This window comes from Lampetra fluviatilis, chromosome 24 (genome assembly GCF_964198595.1).
Source record: "Lampetra fluviatilis chromosome 24, kcLamFluv1.1, whole genome shotgun sequence".
NCBI classification, from domain to species: Eukaryota; Metazoa; Chordata; class Hyperoartia; order Petromyzontiformes; family Petromyzontidae; genus Lampetra; species Lampetra fluviatilis.
In genome coordinates, this window is record NC_136298.1 from 13,499,606 (window position 1) to 13,524,143 (window position 24,538).

Genomic DNA, 24,538 nt, shown 5'->3' on the forward strand with positions numbered 1-24,538 from the left:
TTTTCCACAACATCCCAAGCCTCTTTTAATGCATGTGTTTTACAAAGCAAGTCTTTAAAAAAACCTTTGTACAATGTTAAAAACAAAACCTGTTGGCTCAATTGTAAATCACCTCTACTTAAAACGAGTTTGTAAAAAACGTGCTGTGTTCTGACCGCTTACGTTACTTTTAAGCAAGATCAGCAAAGCCAAATGGTGAAGACATTTCAACACTCAGCAGCAACTACATAATTTAGATCGCTGTGGGTTAGGGTCAGGAGGTGGGTAACGGTTAAGTGGAGGGTTGGGGGCTGTGGGCGAGGGTTGGGGGCTGTGGGTGAGGGTGGGGGCTGTGGGCGAGGGTTGGGGCTGTGGGTGAGGGTGGGGGCTGTGGGTGAGGGTGGGGGCTGTGGGTATAGGCTGGTGGCTTGGTGACGCGAGTGGCAGCATTACAGGTACAGGCTGCCCGCAAACACGATGTCGCGCTTGATGGCAGTGACAGCTGTAGGGAGACACAAATGCAACACTTAGTGGCCCTCCTGCCTCACAAACGGTGGAAACAAGCACATTAATGTGACAGCATCTCAGTCGACCCACAACACCTGGGTCTGTAACGACACCTGCCGATGAGCCTATGACACTTCACGTGGCTTCAAAGTGCACCTAGCCTGGCGCAAGTGCTGTGGTGACGTCACCGCCACTTAGGGGTAAATGTTGTTTTATGTGCATATGCATGCGTGAACGTTTATGTGGGGAGCAGTAGTGTTGTTGTTAGTACGCTGCCCTACAAACCCGGCAACCCGAGTTTGATTCCCGCTCATGGCCAATACATGTGACGATTCAGCCTCAAATGAGTATGTGGTGCGATGGGTAAATATCTCCACTTGGAAGCCAAAGACGGCTGGTGTGGTGCTGGCCACCCACCCCCCTCTTGTGCCGTGCAGGCCTTCATTAGGCGCTCGATAACAGCACTTGCACCAACAGTCTATCAAGCCTACATGGGAGACCTTTGTCTCTATGCATGCGTGTGTGGGCATGCACGTGTGTATACATGAGCACAAGTGTGTGTGTGTGTGTTCATGATGCATTGTGTGATCATCACAAATTACCCTTATTAAACTTTTCTTCCAATTCGGAATTCCCAATGACATGCGCTGCCTTGCCCATCTCCTTCAGGAGCTCCTCCAGCCTCCGGAAACAGCGGATGATGCTGCCTGCAGAGTACACGCACACACGATCCACCCAGCTACATGGAACTGGGCAAGTCGGAGAGCAATCCGTGGAAATAATAGGAATTCTATTCTTGCATATGACAATATATTCAGGAGCTAAATGACAATGTTGAGGTCTGCTAGCCGTAAGAGTGCTTTAGGAAAAAATCTGTGTAGTTTTGCTATTCCTTCACTGAAAGAGTGCAGACTACAATGGTTCACTATTCGGACCACAGTTTGGGTTGCATGGGCAGCAATTGCACTCATTTGGCTTGTGCCGTTAATTTTCCATATATGAAGGACATGTGCGCATTGGCCAGATCAAGATGTTCTGATGAAGTTGATGATTACACCAGTGAATCAGAATATTTATGAAGACTAGAGGAATCTGATAAGTCATGAAGCTCGTTTTCACGGATGTCCAGTGTCTTTTGAGGAGGGATGTCAAAGGCAGGAGGTGCGATATTTGAGTCTGGAATGAGGTGTTTATTCTGGACGTCCGTGTCATATTACTGTTCACCAGCATCCTTCCGGATCTGCGCGAGATTCAAGGATGGTGACAGCATGAACCCAGAAGGTAGGAATGAACAGCAGGGATAGTGCAGAGTTAAGTCTACGTAATGTTTAGTTTTATATATATATATCGCTTCATCGTTTATGCAAATTGCATCTCACAATGCTGAGGACCCATGGATGAGCTGGAAGGCAGCAACCAGGTGGTGAGCCGGCCCCAATAACTGCCCAAGCTATGGATCCCTCTGTATATTAAGATGTGTTTAGACATCCCCGTACAGATGTAAATGTATCCACTTGGTGTACTGCGATATGCTGGAAAGAACAGACCTCTAGAGGTGCTACATACAAAGAGAGGTTTGTGCATCGCAATAACATTAACTGGAGGTAATTAGGGAACAAACTATCGTACAATGAACAGTGGACCTCATGCACCCAACAATGGAGCACATAAACAAGTTACAGGGGTGGGGCGGTGGTGCCTCCCTCCCTGGGGGTGTGTCCTCTCTAATGGAACATCTGCGCCAGTTATAAACATTCAAGGTGGCCTGCCTATGATCCATCCTGGGTTTAACCAAACTGGATTGTGTGAGGCGTTCACAAATCCTTGAAAGATATGGATACTTTCCCATCAGTGAGTTCCTCCAGCGGGCAATGCCGCGTTGGCTGGGTCATGAAGCCTGCATGCCCAAACACCTCATGCTCAAGCAGCTTTCTGTTTGACTGGATAGAGGGGGCTAAATGGGCAGAACACGGGCTGGAAAAGAGATGGATTGATGCGGAACAGGATGATGTGGAGCTGAGTGGACTTGCTGAAGACTGATACCAGCGGTGTTAAGATGGGCCTCTTTGGAGGAGGCTCATGAAGGACGCTACTGGGCAGTTGGAGGCAGTCGCCCTCCAACAACAGCGGCGGGCAGAGTAGTGACGCTCACAACGAGTGGAGCGCCAGGCGGCTAAAATAGAGCATGTTGGCACAGTAGGGGGCACAACTGGTGCATCTGCCAGTCATCTCAGTCAACCCATGGCACCTGGGTCTGTCCCGTAACCTATCAGTGAGCCTTCGACACTTTACCTGGCCTCAAAATGCACCTGGCCCGGCACAGGCGCCGTGGTGACGTCACTGTAACTTAGTGTAAAATGGCAGATGTTGTGCGTCTGTGTGTGTGTCTTTGTATCTGTGTGTGTCCATGTGCGTCCGTGTGCGTGCGTCCGTGTGCGTGCGTCCGTGTGCGTGAGTCCGTGTGCGTGAGTCCGTGTGCCGTGAGCAGTAGTGCGGTGATTAGCACACTGGAATATGAACCCGGTGACCCGATTTCGATTTCCGTTCAGTCAATTTTGGTGACGAGTATCTAAACTGGTCTGGACATCGTTAAGGTTGAGTTAGCCTAAAATCGGTATCATTGGGGAGACCAAGGCAGCCGGGCGTGGTGTTGGCCACCAACCCGCTCGTGCACCATTCCAACCTTCATAGGTGCTCGCTAACAGAACTTGTCCCAAAAGTTTGTTAATGCTCTACGGGGATCTTCGTTTTGTATGCATGCATCCCAGCCGCACCCTCGAAGGCGTCGGTCATGGTGGTGATGGTGAAGAAAGACTCTCCGAGGGCCCAGCTATACACGACATCCATGAGCTGAGGCCGGATGTCATCCAGGAGCACATCCTCCCTCCCCAGCAGCTTGGCCTCCACGGACACGTGTCCAATACGGCGCGCACACTCCTGCACGTCACACACCACACACGCACACTCCTGCACGTCACACACCACACACGCACACTGCTGCACGTCACACACCACACACGCACACTGCTGCACGTCACACACCACACACGCACACTGCTGCACGTCACACACCACACACGCACACTCCTGCACGTCACACACCACACACGCACACTCCTGCACGTCACACACCACACACGCACACTGCTGCACGTCACACACCACACACGCACACTGCTGCACATCACACACCACACACGCACACTCCTGCACGTCACACACCACACACGCACACTCCTGCACGTCACACACCACACACGCACACTGCTGCACGTCACACACCACACACGCACACTGCTGCACTTCACACACCACACACGCACACTGCTGCACGTCACACACCACACACGCACACTGCTGCACGTCACACACCACCCACGCACACTGCTGCACGTCACACACCACCCACGCACACTGCTGCACGTCACACACCACACACGCACACTGCTGCACGTCACACACCACACACGCACACTGCTGCACGTCACACACCACACACGCACACTGCTGCACTTCACACACCACACACGCACACTGCTGCACGTCACACACCACACACAGCTGCACGTCACAGACCACACACTCCTGCACGTCACAAACCACACACGCACACTGCTGCACATCACACACCACACATGCACACGCCTGCACATCACACACCACACACGCACACTGCTGCACATCATACACCACACGGACCCGGTATGGATGGGCAGCAGTGAGCTCACTGTGCTCACCTTCATCTTTCGGAGAGGTTCGGCCAAATCCGTGGCGAGCTTCGGCGTCTCCGAGGCCTGCCGAGAGATGGGGCAGTGTCACGTGCTACAGGACACGGCAGTGAAGTGTCATGTGTTAAGGCACACGGCAGTGAATTGCTGAAGAAAGGAGGGATTGAGTTTAACCCAGTGACAAGTCATGCACGGCAGTGTGTAGCACAGACAAGTAAAACAACGCGCATGTAGCCATAACACATCGACGATTGCACCATCCAGAGATGTGGGTCACGGCAATTGACAGAGCCATTGGAACACAGTGGGACTATTATAGTGCCGCCACGTGGATGCACAAGGAGGCAAGGAATTGGACAAGAGTAACGTGGCCATGTAGGAGTGATCGGTGGAGGGTGGACGGATGCCACTACCTTCTCTTGGAAGACGAAGCAGCTGAGCAGCGCGGCGGCCTGCTCGGGGGACAGCTCGTTAAAGATCCCCTCAAACACAAGCTCGGTGAGCAGCAGCTCGTGCCCGCTGAGGATGAGCACGCAGCGGGAGGGGAGAGAACACACACCGCTTCTTTAGTACGACGCCAGGTGCCGGATAACGCCGTGTCGCGATATGCCGTGCTATGCCATGCCGTGCTCACGCGGTAATCTCGCAGGCCACCCGGCCCTTCACTTGGATGACGTCGGCCTGTGTGCAGTATCCGAGCCGGCGCAGCACGCGCTTGCGCCGCTTCAACTCGTCCATTTGCAGCATCATGTGTGCACGGCGCACCTCTTTCCTGACGGCGCGCATCTCCTCCGCCACCTATCGCAGCCCCACCGCCACCACCACACCACCGGCACACCACGTTTCTACCACACCATCCCGCTATTACAGTGCAACCACAGCGCCATCAGACTGCCGCACCATGGCCTTTGAGATGAGGTATGAAATAAGGCTCTTTGAGTAGCAGAGGCATTAAAGTGTCATTTAATTGAAAACGTATGTGTATTTATTTTTACATATGAGAAGACTTTGTATTGCTATGTCAGCAGATCTCCCCCTTTTGGGTAAGGATCCCTGCCCCGTCAATCAAGACTACCTGTTGTTCCCCTACCTCACTCCATTTTACGCTTTTTGTTCTCGAGCAGAAACATTTATATTGGTTCAGGTTCACGGAATGTTGGGGTCAGTGCCAGTTAACGGTTACGTTTTGCGGTTCGACTCCATTAAGGAAAATGCTGGCAGAGAGGCAAGCACTGGCGGGCGCACGGCGCCACTAACCTGGGCCTTGCTGACACAGATGCCGCGGATGGCGTCGCGCTGCGGGTTCGTGTGCAGCGGGTGAGCGAGCCTCCTCTGCGCAAAGGCCCTCGTCTTGTGCAGCACGGCCTCCAGCTCGGGGTCCTTGATCCCGAGGTCATGCACGGGGTCCATCAGTGGCACCCCGTCTGGGAAGCGAGCCTTCACCTCCTAAACACAAAGGCTGTTAGTGAGCACCTATGAACGCTGGCACGGCACACAAAGCGGTGGATGGCCAGCATTACGCCCAGCCACCTTTGTTTCCCTCGTGACGATGTTTACACATCGTGCCACATACTCATTTGAGGCTGAATCGACCAAGGAGAAGCTCAGGAACGGTTCCAATATTTACCACATTCGTTGGCCATGAGCGGGAATTGAACTAGGATTACCCGGTTCGTAGCGCAGCACACTTACTGCAACACTTCTGCTCGACTTAAACACAGGCATGCACACACATACAGCTAATGGAGGAAATGACCACCAGCGAGCGAGTGACTCGTGAATCGTTGAGTAGTGGACGAGCCGCTCAGGGAACAATCGACGCAGATCGATGAAGCATTGAGTGAAAGCTGCGGGGGCTGGATGAGGCTGGTGGGGGCGGCTGGGGGAGAAGGCGTCACCTGCAAGGTCTTCAGCACATGGTGCCGAGCCTCGGGGGTGCGAAGGTCCGGTGGCATGTAGAGCCGCACTGTGCTGATCGCCTCCACCAGCTCCAGCGCAACCGGCACCACCTACTCAGGAGCAGCGCAGCAGCAGCAGCAGCGGGGCACGGTCACAGCGGCATGGCACAGCGCCATGAGCAACACTACAGACACACTCGCATTCATTTACCAATAACAACAGGCCTTTATAATTTACAAGTTATTTTTGGCTCAGGCCACGTCATGATATGGTTAAATTTGTGTCGTTGGACCCACCACAACTTGATATAACCAAACAAATTCAATTGTCACGTGTAAAAGCATTAATTTGATCAGATTGTTACGTGGTCCAACAAAATTTTTTATTGTGAATTGTATTAAGAGGTATCTCTCCATTTATGACCGTTTCGGTTTATGAAATTTCACGTTAACACAATTGATAAACTGTGGACAATTTTTGAACAACGAAATAGAATTTCCGCGTGAGTGAACTTTCACACGGCACGCGCCACGAGATCAAACAAGAAGCACGCAGGAGGCTGCGTCATAGGTCTGCGACAACATCACGATATTCTCCAGTGCAACAGGGATGTCTCCACATCACCTCTCCAGTCATTCCAACATACAGATCTTTGGTGGGTTCCTGGAAAAGGTTAATAATTTTCGTTTTAATCAATTACTATTTAATCGTATTTATGTTTATTATTAAAAAAATTTGTATTGTGAAAAGTCACAGATATTCTTTGGGTCTTTCGGTAAAGCCAAGTAGATAGAAAAAATAATCAAAATAATAACAATATCACGACGTTTCGATCGCGACACAAACAATCGTCTTCAGAGAAAAAAAGAGGGGGAAATCTGCCGAGGCAGGCTGTTTATAAAAGTTTAGAGATGGGTGAGGCAGCTAATGTAAATGTAGGAGAGGTCTCCTAACCTGCAGTAGGTTTACACCAATCAAAGAGCTGTTTACAAATGGTTTAGAGATGGGCGGGGCAGCTATGCCCATGTGGGGGGTGGCCATTGTATTGTGAGAGATTAGCATGTCAACTTAAGAAATTTGCTTGTAAATGTAAGCGCGGCGAGAGCTCGGACAGTGCAGGTGAGGAGTAGAGTTGGAATGACTAACCAAATCACATCCTTAATTTTGCGTATAAAATGTATCTTAAAAGCCATTCTGATTTACAAAATGTAGTTTTTTTTTTTAATGCATCGCTTTTGTAAATCGAGGGATACTTGTAACTGGCTGCGAAAACCTACCAATACGTTCATAAAAGTGGTGACGGAACGATCAATCCCCCAGGGATTTGATCATTTATGTTTATAATTAATGGCATTTACTTAAATTCTGCATCAACCAAAGCGCCTTACGTCACATCTCAAACATTTAAAGAGCACCCCTAGTGGCAGCTACCCCTGTGTGCCACAGAGCCTGCAAGTGGGAATTATTCTTACCAGTGGGGGGGGGGCAATGTTGCTGTGTAATCTCAATTGAGTAAATTGCAAGTCTATTTTTTCCTTATTTTACTGATTTGGACCTTTACAGATGTGCGCATGTATATGTGTCTACGTGTCTTTGTGTATACAGGTGTGTATCCTTGTCTTGTGTCCTCGCTTGGGTGCGTGTGCACTGGTGTGCGCGAGCGTGTTTGTGTGCGCGTGCGGTGACCTGCAGCTCCCCACGCTCCTTGGGCTGTGGGGGCCGTGGCGTCTCCGTTGCTGCGTTCCGCACGCTTTCCTCCGAGCACAGCAACAGCGCCTCCACCACATGGGTGAACTCCTCCTGCCCCACACACACACACAATTCATCAAGCACATCTCATTCATTCACAACAAAACCTCCACTCTCATTCTAATTATTCACAATAACACCGTCATCTAATTCACAACAATAACACTGTAAAGGTTGGAGGAAGTAGAGGAAGAATAATGAAGACAATGATGATGTAACAAAAGATGCATTCTCCCTACATGCCGTAGCTCACCTGGCTTGTTGGTTTGCGCTGAAAGTTGACGACGACACCCCAGCCAAAGTGTTCTTTCCCATGTGTGACCTTGCGCGACAGGGCACAGACACAGAAGACGTGATCACACTCACTCCAACGGCCATGCCTGCGGCATAGCATTGGCCACATCCACAATCACCACGACGACAGCACGTGTCGTTATTAGCATCGTGGAACTTGCACTCGATTAGGAGGCAGCCAAGGCGGTGGACGTATTTAACCCAACATCAGAAATGTTCTATCCACTGCTGGAAAAGAACTCCCTAAGTCGTCAACACATGTCATGGCCTTGCAATTAAGCTGCTCGCCTATCTGTGGCAATTCTCTGCGAGTGAAGCGTGCAAGATGGAACTCCGGCTATGGTGTGGATGGCGCTGCCGCTGATAGCCAGCTGCACCTGTACGAGGCGGCCAGGCTGCAGCACATGCAGGCAATGCTGTGGCCGCAGTGTGATGGCGCGCGCCTCTGCATGCAGGCGCTGCAGCTGCTGCTCGATGTGGTAGTAGGAGGTGGCGCTTGCCTCGTCCGGCACGGCCAGCGTTGCGTAACGGCCCTGTAGCGCCTGCAACTCTGGGCCACACACACGGGTAAACACAAAGATCCCCCATATAGCCTTCAACAGACTGTTCGTACAAGTATTGTTAGCAATAACATATTCAGGCCATTACGCCACACAAAGATCCCCCATATAGCCTTTAACAGACTGTTCGTATAAGTATTGTTAGCAATAACATATTCAGGCCATTACGCCACACAAAGATCCCCCATATAGCCTTTAACAGACTGTTCGTATAAGTATTGTTAGCAATAACATATTCAGGCAGGTACGGCGCACAAGGGGGTGGGCGGCCAGCACCACGCCCGGCCGCCTTTGCCTTCCCAGTGCTGATGTTTACACATTGCACTAGGTACTAATTTTTAAGGTTGAGTTGACCTACAGGAAGGCCAGAACACATGTGAGAAGCTGGAGGAGTGCTATGCCCTGGGTCCTGGCGGTGGCTCTCTGTGGGTATGGGCCACTCACTGGCCAGGAGATCAGGCACAGCCTTGTACTGCTGGAACTGGAAGAAGGACTTCTCGAGCATGTACTCGGGGTTGATCTCCTCCACTCGCAGCAGGTTCAGCACCATGTTGTAGGTGAGGTGGAAGGCGCTGTTGAGCGGGTCGGGTGAGCCCTGGTGGACACAAGCAGTTATCAAGATTACACAAGGCACATATATTTGGCCGACGTTGGAATATTGTGGACAATCTGGCGTGCAGCACCCAGTTTCTACCTCACTGCACTGCACTTAACAGAATTCAACACGAAGCAGTTAGGTCGATTGATGATCCAACACTCAGTTGAGGTGAATGGTCAGAGCGTAGACCGATGCACTGATGCGTAGGCTGAGTGGAGGTCCCTGAAAGCTGATGGGCGGTGTCACGGTGTGAGGCGGCGTCACGGTGTGAGGCGGCACCTGTAAGAGCTGATGTCCTACGGTGGGGCTCATCTTCTCATCGACCATGAGGATGACGGTGCCGCGCTCGTCCATGCCGCGCCGGCCCGCGCGGCCCGACATCTGGATGTACTCGCCAGAAGAGATCTGAGCAGTGCAGGAGGGGGACGAGCAATCAGAATATCGGCTTCTTAGTATCAACGTGGAACCACAACCCTTGCTGGTTTACAGCTAACTCACCCCAGCCATGGGCAAATCTCTGAGCCAGTATAAGTGGAAACTTCATCGGAAACCAGATTTACTCTATTCAAATGTGTTTGGAGTAATGTTGGAAGATGCATCACAAACCAAGTTTTTGCATTGTAAATCGATCCATGGTGGCATGATATAAACGTCGTAAATGTGGATCATCGTAAATCAGACCGGTGTAAATTGGAGACCGCTTGTACTTGCTGTGCTGTTGTGGAACATGTGGTTGTTCTGGTCACCAGTGATCAGGCCGCCATGAAACCCTAAACATGAGCAGCTGTGTTTATCTCAGATGGTTTACACTATTACAATTAACGGTCAAGATAATGGTTTTACTTAACTTTACCTATTTTACCTGCGTAAATATAAGGTGCTCAAACACTAAATATATATGAATTTAAAGTCATGCATGGACAGCCATGCATGGTTGTGGCAAAATATGCAAAGAAAATATTATTTTGGTGATGTGTACATTGTCCTTTAAAGTTGCAGGCCAAAACACCGCATAAGTTATAATGTGCACAGTTTTTGGAAGGCGGCCAAAACTGGCACCACCAACAATTGCCCAAGCTCCTCTGCGGTCCTAAATTGGGGTGTTTGGCCAAAACTAAATGACAATACGCAAGCGATCCAAGCGGCCGAGAGCCACATACCCAGCGGTGGTCGCGGCCGTCAAACTTGCGTGCGCTGGTGAAGAGCACGGTGCGGGCCGGCATGTTGATGCCCATGGCAAATGTCTCCGTGGCAAAGAGAGCCTGCGTTACACACAGCAACACAAACACAAAAATCTCCCGTATAGCCTCAACAGTTGGGGCAAGTGCTGTTAGCGAGCACCTATGAAGGCCGGCACGGCACACGAGGGGGTTGGTGGCTAGCATCATGCCCAGTCGCCTTTGTCTTCCAAGTGGCGATGTTAACACATCGCAATAGGTACTCATTTGAGGCCGAGTCGACCTAGAGGAGGTCCAGGACCAAAAAAGAGCATTATCACTGGTGTTGGCTGTGAGCGGAAATCGAACTTGGGTCACTGGGTGCATCGTGCAGTGCGCTAACAATTGCACTAACGCTTCCCACACACACTGCAACACACAAGCATACACTCACTGACAGCAACATATACACAGGAGCAGCAAGAGCAGCACAGTAAACAAATATACGAGCAAGTCAATGAACCATGTTGGCACAAAGAGAAACACACAACACAAGCACCTGTAGGGGGCAAACATGTCAGAAAACTGCTCCCTCTACCCAGCACACTGCTCCCTTGCTACCATGTACTCACCTTGATGAGGCCCTCAGAAAAGAGGATTTCAATGGTTTCTTTCAGGACAGGCAGCAGCCCACCATGATGGATGCCAATACCTCGCTTTAGAATGGGCAGCACTCGTTGCACCTGTGGCACAGACACAAAACAACAACCGGCATTTACCACTAAGTGGCGGTGACATCACAACGGCCCTTGCGCCAGGCTATGTGCACTTTAAGGCCACGTGAAGTGTCGAACACCTGCTGGCAGGTTACACACACAGCGAAACACTCAACTGTTTTGAAGACAACAATTTTCTGCAAGAATTTACTCGTATTTTTAACGTAGAAATCACATTCATTATGTTTGAGTTTATTATTTTATTAAACATGTGAATAAATCACCGTGCGATCCACGTGATACTTTACGCTAGTGTTTATGAGACCACGTGAATTGGCCATTTCAGCACGACAACATTTTATTTAAAGCTGCTTCTACCTGTGCATACATTTGTGTGTGAAACAATGTATATATTATACATTTCTGTAATGCCTGTGAACATTTAATAGCCCAATTCTGTCTGCACAGCTGCTTTCTGGACTGTGTCCCTGTGTCCACGTCTCTCTACTCATCAGACTTTCTCCGTGTCAAAACTCTCAGAGGACTAATCTTGATTTGAAGAGGACTGTCCCTGTCTCCCTCTCTCTCTGGACTGTTCCCCGGTCTCCCTTCTCACCCTACCCACAGTGTTCACGTGGTTCACATGGTCATTAGCAATGTGGTTGGCAATGCCACTGAGTAACCAAATCAGCCCTCACCGACACAGAGAACTGTGGACCATCCACACTTGCCTGTGCCCCTCTGTGGAGTTTAGTATTCCATGTGTTGCTGAGCTCAGGCCCAAGGGCCAATACATCAAGTGGTCAGCAACATATAGCACTATCGAAACCGTGATAGATGAAAGTTAACAGACTACTGGTTAAATTTAGATTTAAAGCTTTCGTGACTGCAGGGATTCATCTTCTTGGTTCTTTCGGTAAAGTCACGTAGAAGGGAAATAATAATAAAATAATAAAAATATTAAATATTAAAATATTTAAAATAAAACATAATAAAATACAATTCTCTGGAGTGCATAAGTAAGTTCTGTATCGTCGATCAACTTGATTGCTTTACATTTATTTATGTTAAGTGAATCATTAAGTTTAGAATATAATTAAGACAGCTGGTATGGTCATTTAGATTTCCCCTGTTCCATCTCATTAGTTTGCTGGCCCTGGCTGCATGTGGACTGTGCCATTTGCTGCAGTGAGGGTGTGTGGGTGGTGTGGGTGGTGTGGGTGGCGGTGGTGGTGGAGAGGTTTTCACCTGCGGCAGCTTCTGGTCCTCATCTGAAAGGCAGCTCATGGCGTTGTTGAACACCTCCTCCACCAGGCACTTCTCTTCCTCTGTAGCCAAATTCATCACGATCCAGCGCGGAGGCACAATTGTAATACAATAAACAAGCAGACAATTCGCCCTCCATATCTGTCCCCTCACATAAAATATTACAAGTATTTTTACATAGCCCATCAACAACCCATTGCCATCTGAGAGTGCAGCTTCGGTTTAATAGATTCAAATTCAGAAGTGTATTACCTGAGTAAATAACCCATTGAGCTATATGGCAATTGTTTCAAGGGTGACTTGGTCAGCAGAAAAACACGGCATCATGCGTTACAAATCCATAATTATAATCAATACAAGAAAACTCTGGACCAATTTTGACGATCAATGTCTCATCAGTAGCCTCAGGCTTGTTTGAAGAAATGCTTTTGAAACTACAAGATGTTAATTGGCAAGTATACTTTGGAAACATGGATCCCAAGTTTGATGCAAACTATATAATGCGCAACACAAAATATCAATTTGAGTTGCAGCGGAGAATAAGTAACAAATACAGTTGTAGCTTCACTGTATCAATGCAAGAACCTTTCTATGCTCCTCGTCTATTCTGTTACATGTTTAGTAGTCCCTTGGTTAACTCGTTTTTTATTCGTTCCACGAAAACTGTTAACCAAAATAACTGTAAATCGAATATAGGAATTACATGTTAAAAGCATGAATCCGTTCCAAGAATTTTGGAAGTTGATCTTTTTGACTCCTGAATCCATATTATTAGCAGTTTTTTTAATTGATGTAATAATTTCCCAACCTTTTAATATCCTGGTCTAGAAATCGTTCGCATTGTTAGCTTTAATTTTGTCCTTATTTTCTAAAATTGCAAAAATGGTGGATTGGGTCCAGCTAAACTCACTCATAAGTGTACTGGTTTTTACCCATTTTTCATGCTTATCAAAAATGTCCTGCTTTGTTTTCAGGCTAATTACTTTCCTATTCTTCTTTTCCTCTTGCTAATTCACTTTAGGGGGCATTACAATCACTATTAACTTATAAGTTGAAAAATAAGTAAAAATCACTGAGTCTGTTTAACACGTAGGCTTTCGCGACCAATATTGTTCATAATCAACGATTTTTTTGGGTTTAGATCGCGTTATTTATAAATGTGTCGTAACCCTCCACCACCCGACACGGCCAATCAGTAAAAAAAGTGTCAGCGTCTTGATTAGAGAGACGCTCATACATCGGGCTAAAACAGTGTCAGATGATGAAAGTCTAGTGAGAGAGATTAAACATGTTAAAGAAGCACTAAGACAGAATGGCTACAATAATGCTCAAGTTAACAGAGCACTAAATGCCAAATCACGATCGCAAAGCAACACTGCTGAAAGCGATCAGATTATTAAAACAATAAAAATACCATTTATCTCAGGAGTAACTGACAAATTAGCCCGTGTTTTGCAAAAGCAAAACATTACAGTAAGATTTGGTACAGTACACAAAATTCAACAACTAGTAACGTGCACTAAAGACGAATTACCTAAATTATCAACAGAAGGTGTATATCGGATTAATTGTGTATGTGGCAGATGCTATATTGGACAGACAGGGCGTAACGTTAGTGTAAGACTAAAAGAACACCAGAGAAATATTAAACTATCGCAAACACAACTGTCGGCAGTGGCAGAACATGCTTGCCAACAGGGACACTCAATTGATTTTGACAACGTTGAAGTGTTGTGTAAAACTAGTTACTACTGGCAAAGACTAATTAGAGAATCCATTGAGATTGAGAGAAACAGAAATAACTTTAATCGCTCAGACAGCTACAGGCTTAGTGCGGCCTGGAAGCGTATTATTAAATAAGATGCATTACAATTCCTTATAAGGGAAACAAGCACTAACTGATTATTAATGTAGCATAATCACAATAGAACACATTCCAAATGATTACTAATCTACAACTCGCATCGTAACAATAGCCTTATTACTAATCAAGTATATAATTACAATAACCCCCCCCTCAAATCTTTGCACCTGATGAGTTAATGAGTTAATGATGACGTCACCCTGCTGCTGCTCTATATAAGAACGGGAGACACAGCAGAGCCTCACCATTCTGGCGAATTGCCCGATGATGCTGGATGCAATTACCAGCGAAACGTCGTACTCAAATTGTAAATGTTGTGGTTTCACGCTTCAACACACCGGTGGGCTAAAGCAGTGAACTATTTGTCTTTTGTCAACGTGACACTTTTTTTACTGATTGGCCGTGTCGGGTGGTGGAGGGTTACGACACATTTATAAATAACGCGATCTAAACCCAAAAATCGTTGATTATGATCACTGAGTCTGCAAGAGCTGTTTCCGCTGCCAAAACAGAAAACGTAATGTAAACAAAGCCACCCCGATCTACATCTACACACAGATATAGAAATTCGGCCTCGTGAATGAGCAGATAAACAAAGGGTGGCATGGGGAGGCCTTCACCCAGCTGCGGATAGACAATGGCACCCGCCGCCTTGCATCGCACGTACCCGTGTTGAAGTCGAGTTGGGAGAGCTGTACGGCGTAGGTCTCGCACTCGCGCTTGCTGAAGCTAAAGATAATGACGGGCTGCAGGTTCCGTTCCATGATCAGTTTGATGATCTTGAAGACATTGGACTCCCCTGCAAGCACACGAGCAGACCGAGGTCTTACCCGCTGATGTCGTCGCCGGGTTTGGGTCTGTGGCAGACGACTTGCACCACAGTGGGAACCGACGACGGCAATCGACAAACCGCAAAGTGGCAGTCCAGTGGAAAGAATAAAGACACAGCCCAATGATGCATTTAATGGATTTGGCCGAAAAAGCTCCACGAAATTTAATCCAACATCTGGAGCTGCTTTTTTGATGTCAGGCATTCGTGTCTATGTTGCACATGGCCTGCAACACCTTATCGGCAAGTGACCAGTTGGCGAGTCACCACACATTTGTGAAACTCCCTCACACTATCGTGAATTAATTTCTCCCTGGCAGTGAACCAAAACTGCACACATTACAACTTTTACATTATTATCATTATATGATCTTCTCCCTTGTATATATGTACCTTTAATCCAGGGGTCAATAAAAATGAGTACCACTTTGTGGAAAGCCAACAGTGGTTGCCCTACAGTGGACCCCACCGTATGAATGTGGCATTGGGCCTCCACCAGAGAGGAGCACCAGCACACACTATTTGGAGCAGAGCATCATTGCCTCTGGCTGTCTGAGCGAATGTGAGGAGGAGGGTCTCTGCGTACCCTTATTGCCGCCCTTGCGCTTGCGGGATGGGTCGCCTCCTTCCCGCAGTTGGGACATCGCTTGCAGGAAGTTGTCTTCCTTGAAGTCACGCTGAAACAGCCAGCACAGAGCAGCAGTGGATCAACCAGTGATAACACCCTCCTCCTCCCGGCTCTAACTCGCACACACAACACCTCCACACACAGGAACTCCCCCTCCTCCTTCCACTCTCACTCCCAGCAAGGGAGCACAGTGTGGTAAGGCTAATAGTAAGGCCATACATTTTTTTTTTTAGTTCACTCTAGGTTCAGCAACAAGGTGTACGACTCAACATAATGGGAAGCATTACCAAGTCACCAGTACAGTATATAAACATAGTTGAACTGTTTAGCAATTTTCCTTCACGTAAACAGATATCAAGCAGCCTTTCATTGTATATGTCAAATGGGAATTCCATCACAGCCACATATTCAAAATGTGTAACTCATGACCGACAGGACCTAGTGAGACCCCTAAGTGCACGGGTAATGGTTCCGACTCCTAGTTATGACTCCTCATGACTTGGGGAACAAGGTCAGAAGCCATGGCAATCTTTAGTGTCATAGGCCTTGACTTGTTAAAAGCAGCATACACACGTACAAAGACAAAGATCACCAATATAGCCTTTCACACACTGTTGGGGCACGTGCTGTTAGCAAGCACCTTATTAAGGCCGGCATGGTACACGAGGTGGGTGGCCAGCACCACGTGCGGGTCTAGTGCTGATGCTTACACACCACATCAGGTCCTTATTCAAGGCTGAGTCGACCTTGGGGAAGCCCAGGACCGGTTTGAATAATCGTTACTGGTGTTGGGGGGGGGGATCGAACCCGGGTTGCCGAGTTTGTTGCATAGCACGCCAACCACTGAACTACATTGCACAGACACACATGCAAAGGGCACAAAATCACGACCGTACAAATTCGTCAACCACCAGGAGGAGGCCGTCGCCGCCAGCTGGGAAGATGAAGTGCTGTAGAGGGGTCGGCCGGTAGTCGGTGGACACTACGTGACATGGCTGTAACACACACAACGCACAGACATCTCCTCTTTAGCTTTCATGACTACTGGAACATGTTCGGTAAGTGAGCATGTATGCTTTGGACACTCATATTTATCCATTGCACAGATAAAAGATAGATACAACATGGCAACCAAAGTAGTAGTGATAGAAGGAGGCAAATGATCACCAGTTAATGAGTGGGGTACTCATTAAACAATGGACCATGAACCAAATGGACTGCTTTACAGCGAATTATATCAAACGCATTCAATGAGGTAGTTGCTGAGTGCTCCACGCTAGATGTGACAGCAGGATTTTACCTTTGGCTAAATGCATGCTTTGTATAGAAGTAAAAACTGTTCCGTTAAAGAGGCTTTGCCACGAAAAAAAAACCTTCTTGAATGCCTTCTTATCCAGATTGGTAATTCAGCCATTCCATGAACGGATTGCTGGCTCAGTGTGCCAGCCTCTCCACTACTCAGCAGGAGCCTGGACTCGAAGAGGTTTCTCTGAAAGCGTGTGCTTGGTGGGTCCCACCTGCTTGTGCAAGTGGCAGATCCACTCGGCGAACTGCGTGCCGTTGGGGATGGTGGCAGAGAGGAACACGTAGTGCACGTTGTCTGGCAGAAGGATGATGGTCTCTTCCCACACGACGCCACGCTCTTCGCCAAACACAGACGATGCAAGCACACACGGTGAAAAGTGAACCTTACAGATCCCCCCCAACGTCATTCATTGCTGGAAATGAGCAGGCCATTGTGTACCGGCATCAAGGTCCAAACTTGATTAATTAAAAAAATTACACCGCAAATCGCCAATTGGGGAATACACATAGAACTCATCACCACCTACTGGCAAACTAATGGCCACTTGCAGGCCGCTCCTGAGTAACATTGTGTCACACAGGGATAGATGCCACTAGCGGTGCACTTAGAACGTTTGAGACGAGATGGGATGCAAGTCGCCGAACCATGTAATATGGTGTGAGATGCCCTGCCATAAAGGGTTCTCTATCAAAAACTAACAATATTATTATTACATGAACACACGACCACATACACACAGATATACATATATCACCATTAATATGATAAATAGGGGAGCAATTGGTACAAATATAGATAGTGAAAACTTATTCAGACTGGTACCACACGTGACGAGTCTACGTGACTAACAGCACAACTTTTTTTTTTACACAGTTGCTGAACACAGGCCCAAAGGACCAAAATACCAAGTGGCCAGCAACAGACAGCACAATTTGAAAGTGTGGTAAATAAGAGTTAACACGTATCTTGAATTGAGCAAAGTTATAAGAGCTTGGGAAATGAGACGATGGGGGAAGAAGCAGAAAGGAGTGTTGTGACCTGCTGGATGGTGGGTGAATGCGTGTGCGAGTGTACTGTTGTGACCTACAGTGTGGTGGTTGAGCATATTATAGATGAAAAAAAGCAGTCAGCCACTACGCAAGTGATTACCGCTATGCCACCATAAAAGATTAAAATGTAAATGCAGTGAGACACATTGTATTTCCTACCTGGGTTCCGCATGTAGTGAATTTCATCGAAAATCACCCAGGCCACCTCCCTCATTATCTCCGAGCCTCGGTAGAGCATGCTTCTCAGGATCTGCAATAAAACCGGAGCATTCAGCTTCATTCCCAGATGAACGTCAGTGTCACCTGTGTTGTGAAGGCTGCAGCATAAAATTTACTTCCCAGTTTTCTAATTTCAATTCCCAGGTTCATGTCTTAGTTGTTGTAGTCTCTCCTGCCATGATCCTTCTCAGCCACTTCATTTTTGCTGCCAGTAACTTTCTTTCACGCTCCCTCCTAAGGGTCCAGCATTGAGATCCAAGAGCAGAATTGGGAATACAAATGTCTCATTTGGCTTAAATTTGTTTGGACTTGAGATTTCTTCACTTTCAAGATTTTGTTCAAATTGCGATATTCAATTGTGTGGAACACATTCTATCACAATCTACCCAATTACAGAAATGTTTGCCTTGTAGCAGCTATGGAGAAAAATCAGAGAACCTGGAGTAAACCAACACAGAACAAGGATGGAAAAATTCCATACAAACAGGCACCCAAGTCGGCACAAGTGTTACCCACTGCGCCACCACCCTTCCGCCCTGATGTTAGAATAATAAAGCTAGCGGTCGCACTTCGGTGGTCATGACGAGGCAGGAGGCACTGGGGTTGATGGTGATGTCTCCCGTGAGCAGCCCCACATCGTGGAACTCCTCGTGTAGCTCTCGGTACTTCTGGTTGCTGAGCGCTTTGATGGGGCTCGTGAATATCACGCGCTGCTTTCCACGCAGAGCTTGCGCTATCGCGTACCTGTCGGTGACACCGCAAGCTCAAATTCAAGGTTTTAATTTATTTTGTTCAATGGCATGAGAACTCAAGAGACAAGGATGGTCTCATTTGCAACAGTAATCGACCAGGGTCACCAAAATAACAATAACGGTTTAACACATAGGCTTTCGCAACCAATATCATCCATAAGAGGTTAGCATATTCTGCTTACGTGACAACCCTTACTAGTTGGCCATGTCGGGTGGTGGCGGGTTTAACGACACATTTATATATTTATGCAATTTAACGCCAATAAAACCTCTATTATGGATGACAAAAACTATAACATTCAAATAAGTATAACAAGAAAGCAAATAGAAATCAAAGCAAAAAATAAATAGAAACTAGAACAAAAATAAAACAGAAATCCGAGTCGACAACCAAATACAAATCAGATCAAAGACGTCCAAATAGAAATGAGTAACAATAGAAATCTGAATAAATACCTGAGAAAATGAGCACTGCCTCAGTGTTCATTTGAGCAGGAACTCATTTTGATTGCCAACTGTGAGATACTGAGACACATCACAAAAGCAAAGGAAACTCACTCGGCACAGACGGTTTTTCCAGCCGACGTGTGTGCGGCGACCAGCACTGACTGGCTGTTGTCAATGCACAGGATTGCCTCCCGCTGGAACGGGTCCAACAGGAACGGATACTCCTATGGGCACAGAGAGAAGTGAGAAGAGACGCGTAAAGAGTTTGGTCAGGACGTGCGCACACACAGAGGTTGTTTACATGTAAGCACGTTGCAAATCACCCAGCCAACCATGAAATGTGGTGGTTCAGGTTTTCATTCGTTACACCAGTTTCTCCACACATTAACAATTAGACAATGAGGAATTGGCCATGAATCTCCATATCAGGATGGTCCTGTGCACATGTGATTCAGAGACACTTTCATGGATAAACAACATTGTTAGGATTGATGATCCAGCACTCACCGATTCACTTCACTCACTCAAGTGGTCAGTTTCCTCTTTTTCACGCTTCTATCGCTACTACCATGGTTGCCATTTACATGAACTTTACTCCGATTCCTCCATCTTGGCCCATCCATACCGTGTTCAACAACCACACAGGTGAAAATAACACTCATCTACTCACTTAATCACACGCACATGCTCACCCACTCAACTGCCATATTGCAGGTCAAAATAATTATCTTTCTGCTTCTTTGCTTGTACTGCTCCACTTTGCTATTACCTCCAAGATCTTTTAACTTTGCTCAATTCAAGAAGTGTTAACTCTTATCTGTTACAACTTTGACAGTACATTTTGTTGCTGACCACCTTCGTGTCTGTGTTTACAATAAGAACAAGCCACTCACCTTTGCCGGCAAACCAACTCTGGGCTTGAGGGTCTCGTAAGCAGACTCCTGTCCGATGGCCACCTGGTGAACAGACCACAGGTAGGGGAACACGCACATCAGCCTGGCACACACAAGACCATGCACAACTATAATAATAAAAATAACTTTGTTTTGATATAGCGCACTTTATTCCAGGGCATTTCAGAGCGTTTTACACACGATAAGCGACTTACATCACATCTCATTTAAAACATTTAAAAGGGCACCCCCAGTGGTAGCTGTCCCTTTGCGGCACAAGGTGACTTAGCACCTGGGCCGTAAGCAGGTATTGGTATGGCAGTAGGGGTAAATTATTACGTAATCCTTAAATAATAAATTAGAGGTAAATTTACAATACGAAAAATTTAGACTGTGACATCATCACACAATAGCATACTCGAATGACGTCACAAGATCTTTAACACCCATTGATTAATACACCTACAGTATTAACAGGGCAGCCTGCTGGACTCGAACCACAAACCTATGCAACAATCGGCGAATGTGCTACCAGACCCATGCCAATGCCCTTTGTCTCACCAAGTTTACTATTCAAAAGAGCTGCATTATATATTTTATTATGCCAGTTTTATTCAATCACAAATTATATATTTTGCATACAATTCCCATTTTAACGTGTATGTTTCTAAGTGAGATTTTTGTTGTTTTTTAATGCGGTACCACACTAACCCCATGTCAGTGTGTTGTTAGCACCACGTACTAACCCCCTCCGTGCTGCGTGAGCTCCTCACCTCGTGCGTGCAGCCCTCCAGTGTCTCTACCCTCACGGTCTTCACTCTGGGCATGAGCTGGGTGAGGCTAAAGCACAGCGAGTATCAACAACAGTGATATCACAACTTAGTCGCGCTTCCTGCAGACCGAAACCCTCACCTACCCTAGTACAGCTAACGTGTTTGGGTATTTTAGTTTTCTTTAACCACAATTTCTAAGCACAGGCCCAAAAGCCCGAAACGTCAAGCTTCTCGCAATAGCACTTAGGAATATTTTCCCAATCACTCATAATACATAACATTGCTAAATTCCAGAGAGGTGAACTCTTATTAAAACTTTGAGTGCTGTTTGTTGCTGTCCGCTTGATGTGTTGGGGCTTTGGACCTGCACTCAGAAACTGTTTATAAAATAGAAATAATTATGCTTCTCAAATTTCCTGGAAGCCATGAGAAAAAATGTGGCTTAACCGATGAAGAAAGAGGAGTATTTGGTGGCGGCTGATGCCTACTTCTGTTCAAAAGTAATATTTCGCTCCAGCTTGAGACGCTTTCTGCTGATGAGGTCGTCGATTCCATCGGCTGCGGCTCCCCCCTCCGAGGCTGCGGACCCAGTCTCCTCGCATCCATATGGGCGTTTGGTTGGAGTCTTCTTTTGCCTGGGCAAACACAATGGTTACAGATATTTTATATATGGACTGCATTGTGGTGAATGACAATACTGGTTCTCTCAACACAATGACCTCTTATAAGACATACTGTATGGCCAACATGAAAGAATAGCTGAAAATACCCTCTTGAGGGGCTTTAAAAAGCTCCCGCGAGCAGAGGCCCTGCTCCTAGAAGTGGCATTAGCAAGGACTGAATGATTACCTTTTACAATACAATGACATTATCAAATCAGGACATACTCCGATCCAGCAAATCCCATCATATGGAAAAAAAGAGCAAAAGTAAACATGTTAAATAACAGTTAATCGGGCTCGTAGAGGGTACACATGCAGATTATCTGGCTGCTACTGTAAATTCCCACGTGAGAAGCCATTTCGAAGGGCTTTCATGTATGGAGTTTGTGTAACTTCTTTTCATGTATGCACAGTATGTGTACCTTCTTTCGCACCGTACGTAGGCAGCCGTGCTAATAGGTGCGTAGGAAGGGCAAACTAAACACACACAAAACGATTTTAAATAAATGAGTTTCCAAACGAGATGTAAAAGTGTAAAGCTCCAGTGGCTTCCTCATATCGGATAGAAGCAAGTTCCAGACGGCCGCAGAAGCGCATCTGAAAGCGCCGCGCGATGCGGTGACCGTCTTTCTTGTTTTAGTTGATAGATGCCATGGCTGGTAGGGATACACAGGCAGATGATGGGGCTGATGGGGGTGTACAGGCAGGGATGGGGCAGGTAGGGGTAGAAAGAAGACCAAATACTGCAGTTGGCAACCACTCGGGAGATCCCGAGCCACCGGGGCCCTGTGTGTGTGCGGCCGCCGGGGCCCCGTGCGTCACAGTCCAAGGCGACGATTCCAGGCGAGCCCGGGGATCGCCCGCGGCCTCGAGGCGCTCGCCCAGCGCCGCTGCCGCCGCTCAAGGGGAGAGGGAGGAGGAGGCCGCCTCTCTGTGTTTGCGCCGCAGTGTGGACGTCACCTGGGCGCGGGGACTCCCAGCGGCTTCTCGTCCGCCTCCTCGTCGAAGACGCTGAACAAGTCCCCGACAAACGCGTCCCCCATGGCGCCTCCTGCTGCGGCCCTGAGAGGTTCCCTCCTGCGCCGGCGCTGCGCTCACGGCGGGAGCCAGGAACCGGTAACCGATGGCCGGTTCTGAAGCTAGGAACCGGTAACCGATTGCCGGTTCTGAGGCCAGGAACCGGTAACCGTTTGCGGTGGATTATATTTCTAATGAATGCGTGAAATGTCTCGCATTCGCTGCCGCCGCTGTTGGCCCGAGGGGCTCCAGCAGAGGGAGGGAGAGAGAGGGAGGGGGCACTTGGCCTACTCTTCCACGCCCGCCAGGCGTCTTAGGAAGAGGTGGGCGTTTCCACCCTCGATCCCACCACACTTCCCCTGCCCATCGACTTCGCTGTGCCAGACCCATCCGTGTCTACTGCTGGATGATGACACAGACCGTGGGGGGGGGGGGAAGTCGGGAAGGAGTCCAGTGGCAGTGCCCCCATCGGTTCTGGCTCGTAGGTGTCCCGTGTTGCTCTGGACATTCCTATATGAGCCACAGACCCGTTATTATCGGGTGTTTTCATATTCATATTTTTTAAAGCAATCTGTCTTTAGACTGGAGGAATCCGACGAGCTACATGTCAGCAAGTTACAGCAACAATCTAGAACAAACGATAGTGCAAAGTAGAGAATATATAAGCAAGTCACTAAAAATAAGTGAATAATAGTTGTCGTCATGCAAAAACCCCCTCGACTTTGACCACCCTGACGATGAACTGCGGATCTGGATTCGCTTTGCGCGTAGCTCGAAGCAAATCTGCCATCAACAACTGAAGCGTAACAGGGACCGAATTCCCACTTAATCAAAACGACGATTTCCTTCACACAAATCTTCCTTCAAAACACATCCTGAAGCTAAATTAGTGCTGGATACAACCACATCTGCAAATTTGATTTATAAGTCTGATTCTGATCCGTGTATCGTTCAAGTTTAATGTTCCATTTTATTAAGGGGCTATGCGTGGTCTTGGCGTGGTCTGGGACTGTTTTTGTTGTTTTGCTGCCTTGTCCAAACTTACTTATGCAATGTGTACTTATATACTTGATGTATTTGTATTTCTTCATAGTGCTACTACTTTTGTTTGTTGTATTGTTGTTGTAACTTGCTGACCCGCCCCTATCTGTGAAAATATATTCAGAGCTCATTGTACTCCTGCAGGATAAACAGATTCTGAGATGCGACACACGGGTTGAGCATTGTTTTGTGATGCACAACCACACAACCACCGTGCACCTCCTCCACTGCTCTGGTTTATTGCATCACCTGGACACGATGTTGCCTCCTAGACATTGGGGCAACTGGGAAACTCCTCGGCGATAGTTTTGCCCAGCAGCACATTCCGTCAACATCGTGTCCACAGCAGCGACTCCTCTAACAGCGCAGATCACAGCCCCCCCCTCCCCGTGGCACGACGGTGGTGCGTCGTGGTCTCTGGTGGGGATGAGAGCCAGCAGGAGGTGCCGTGTTAGCTGACCTCCTCCGTGTTAGCTGACCTCCTCCGCCTACCCGGCACGACTGAATGACTGAGTCGATGATTGCTGGACAAACCCGACCCCATTGTAGGTTCATATGGGGTTTCCTCCAATTGGAACACGTTTACACAACATTTTGCTTTTCGA

At 47.6% G+C, this 24,538-nt stretch overlaps 1 protein-coding gene across 1 annotated transcript; it reads right to left on the reverse strand.

Annotated features, from left to right (window-relative positions):
• LOC144941209 (exosome RNA helicase MTR4-like) lies at window positions 1–23,281 on the reverse strand. The gene is made up of 27 exons (XM_078867820.1): window positions 22,836–23,281; window positions 21,702–21,848; window positions 21,214–21,280; window positions 20,441–20,503; window positions 19,659–19,771; window positions 18,918–19,092; window positions 18,289–18,379; window positions 17,292–17,416; window positions 16,671–16,769; window positions 15,733–15,823; window positions 14,985–15,116; window positions 12,436–12,515; window positions 11,104–11,214; window positions 10,475–10,576; window positions 9,594–9,719; window positions 9,161–9,311; window positions 8,534–8,706; window positions 8,116–8,184; window positions 7,800–7,913; window positions 6,113–6,223; window positions 5,472–5,660; window positions 4,849–5,012; window positions 4,628–4,733; window positions 4,224–4,280; window positions 3,261–3,423; window positions 1,089–1,193; window positions 1–481 (listed from the first exon to the last, which is right to left on the reverse strand). The coding sequence occupies exons 1-27, from the start codon at window positions 22,916–22,918 to the stop codon at window positions 429–431; spliced, it is 3,060 nt and encodes a 1,019-aa protein (XP_078723946.1). The 5' UTR covers window positions 22,919–23,281; the 3' UTR covers window positions 1–428.
• Between the last annotated feature and the right edge of the window lie 1,257 nt (window positions 23,282–24,538).

Excerpts from the sequence above, each read along its gene's own strand:
- LOC144941209 (XM_078867820.1), bottom strand. The coding sequence starts at position 22,918 with ATGGGGGACGCGTTTGTCGGGGACTTGTTCAGCGTCTTCGACGAGGAG. Across the intron at positions 9,720-10,474 it reads ACGGCCGCGACCACCGCTGG|ATCTCTTCTGGCGAGTACAT; the intron begins GTATGTGGCTCT and ends TGCACTGCTCAG. Across the intron at positions 1,194-3,260 it reads CATGACCGACGCCTTCGAGG|GCAGCATCATCCGCTGTTTC; the intron begins GTGCGGCTGGGA and ends TGTACTCTGCAG.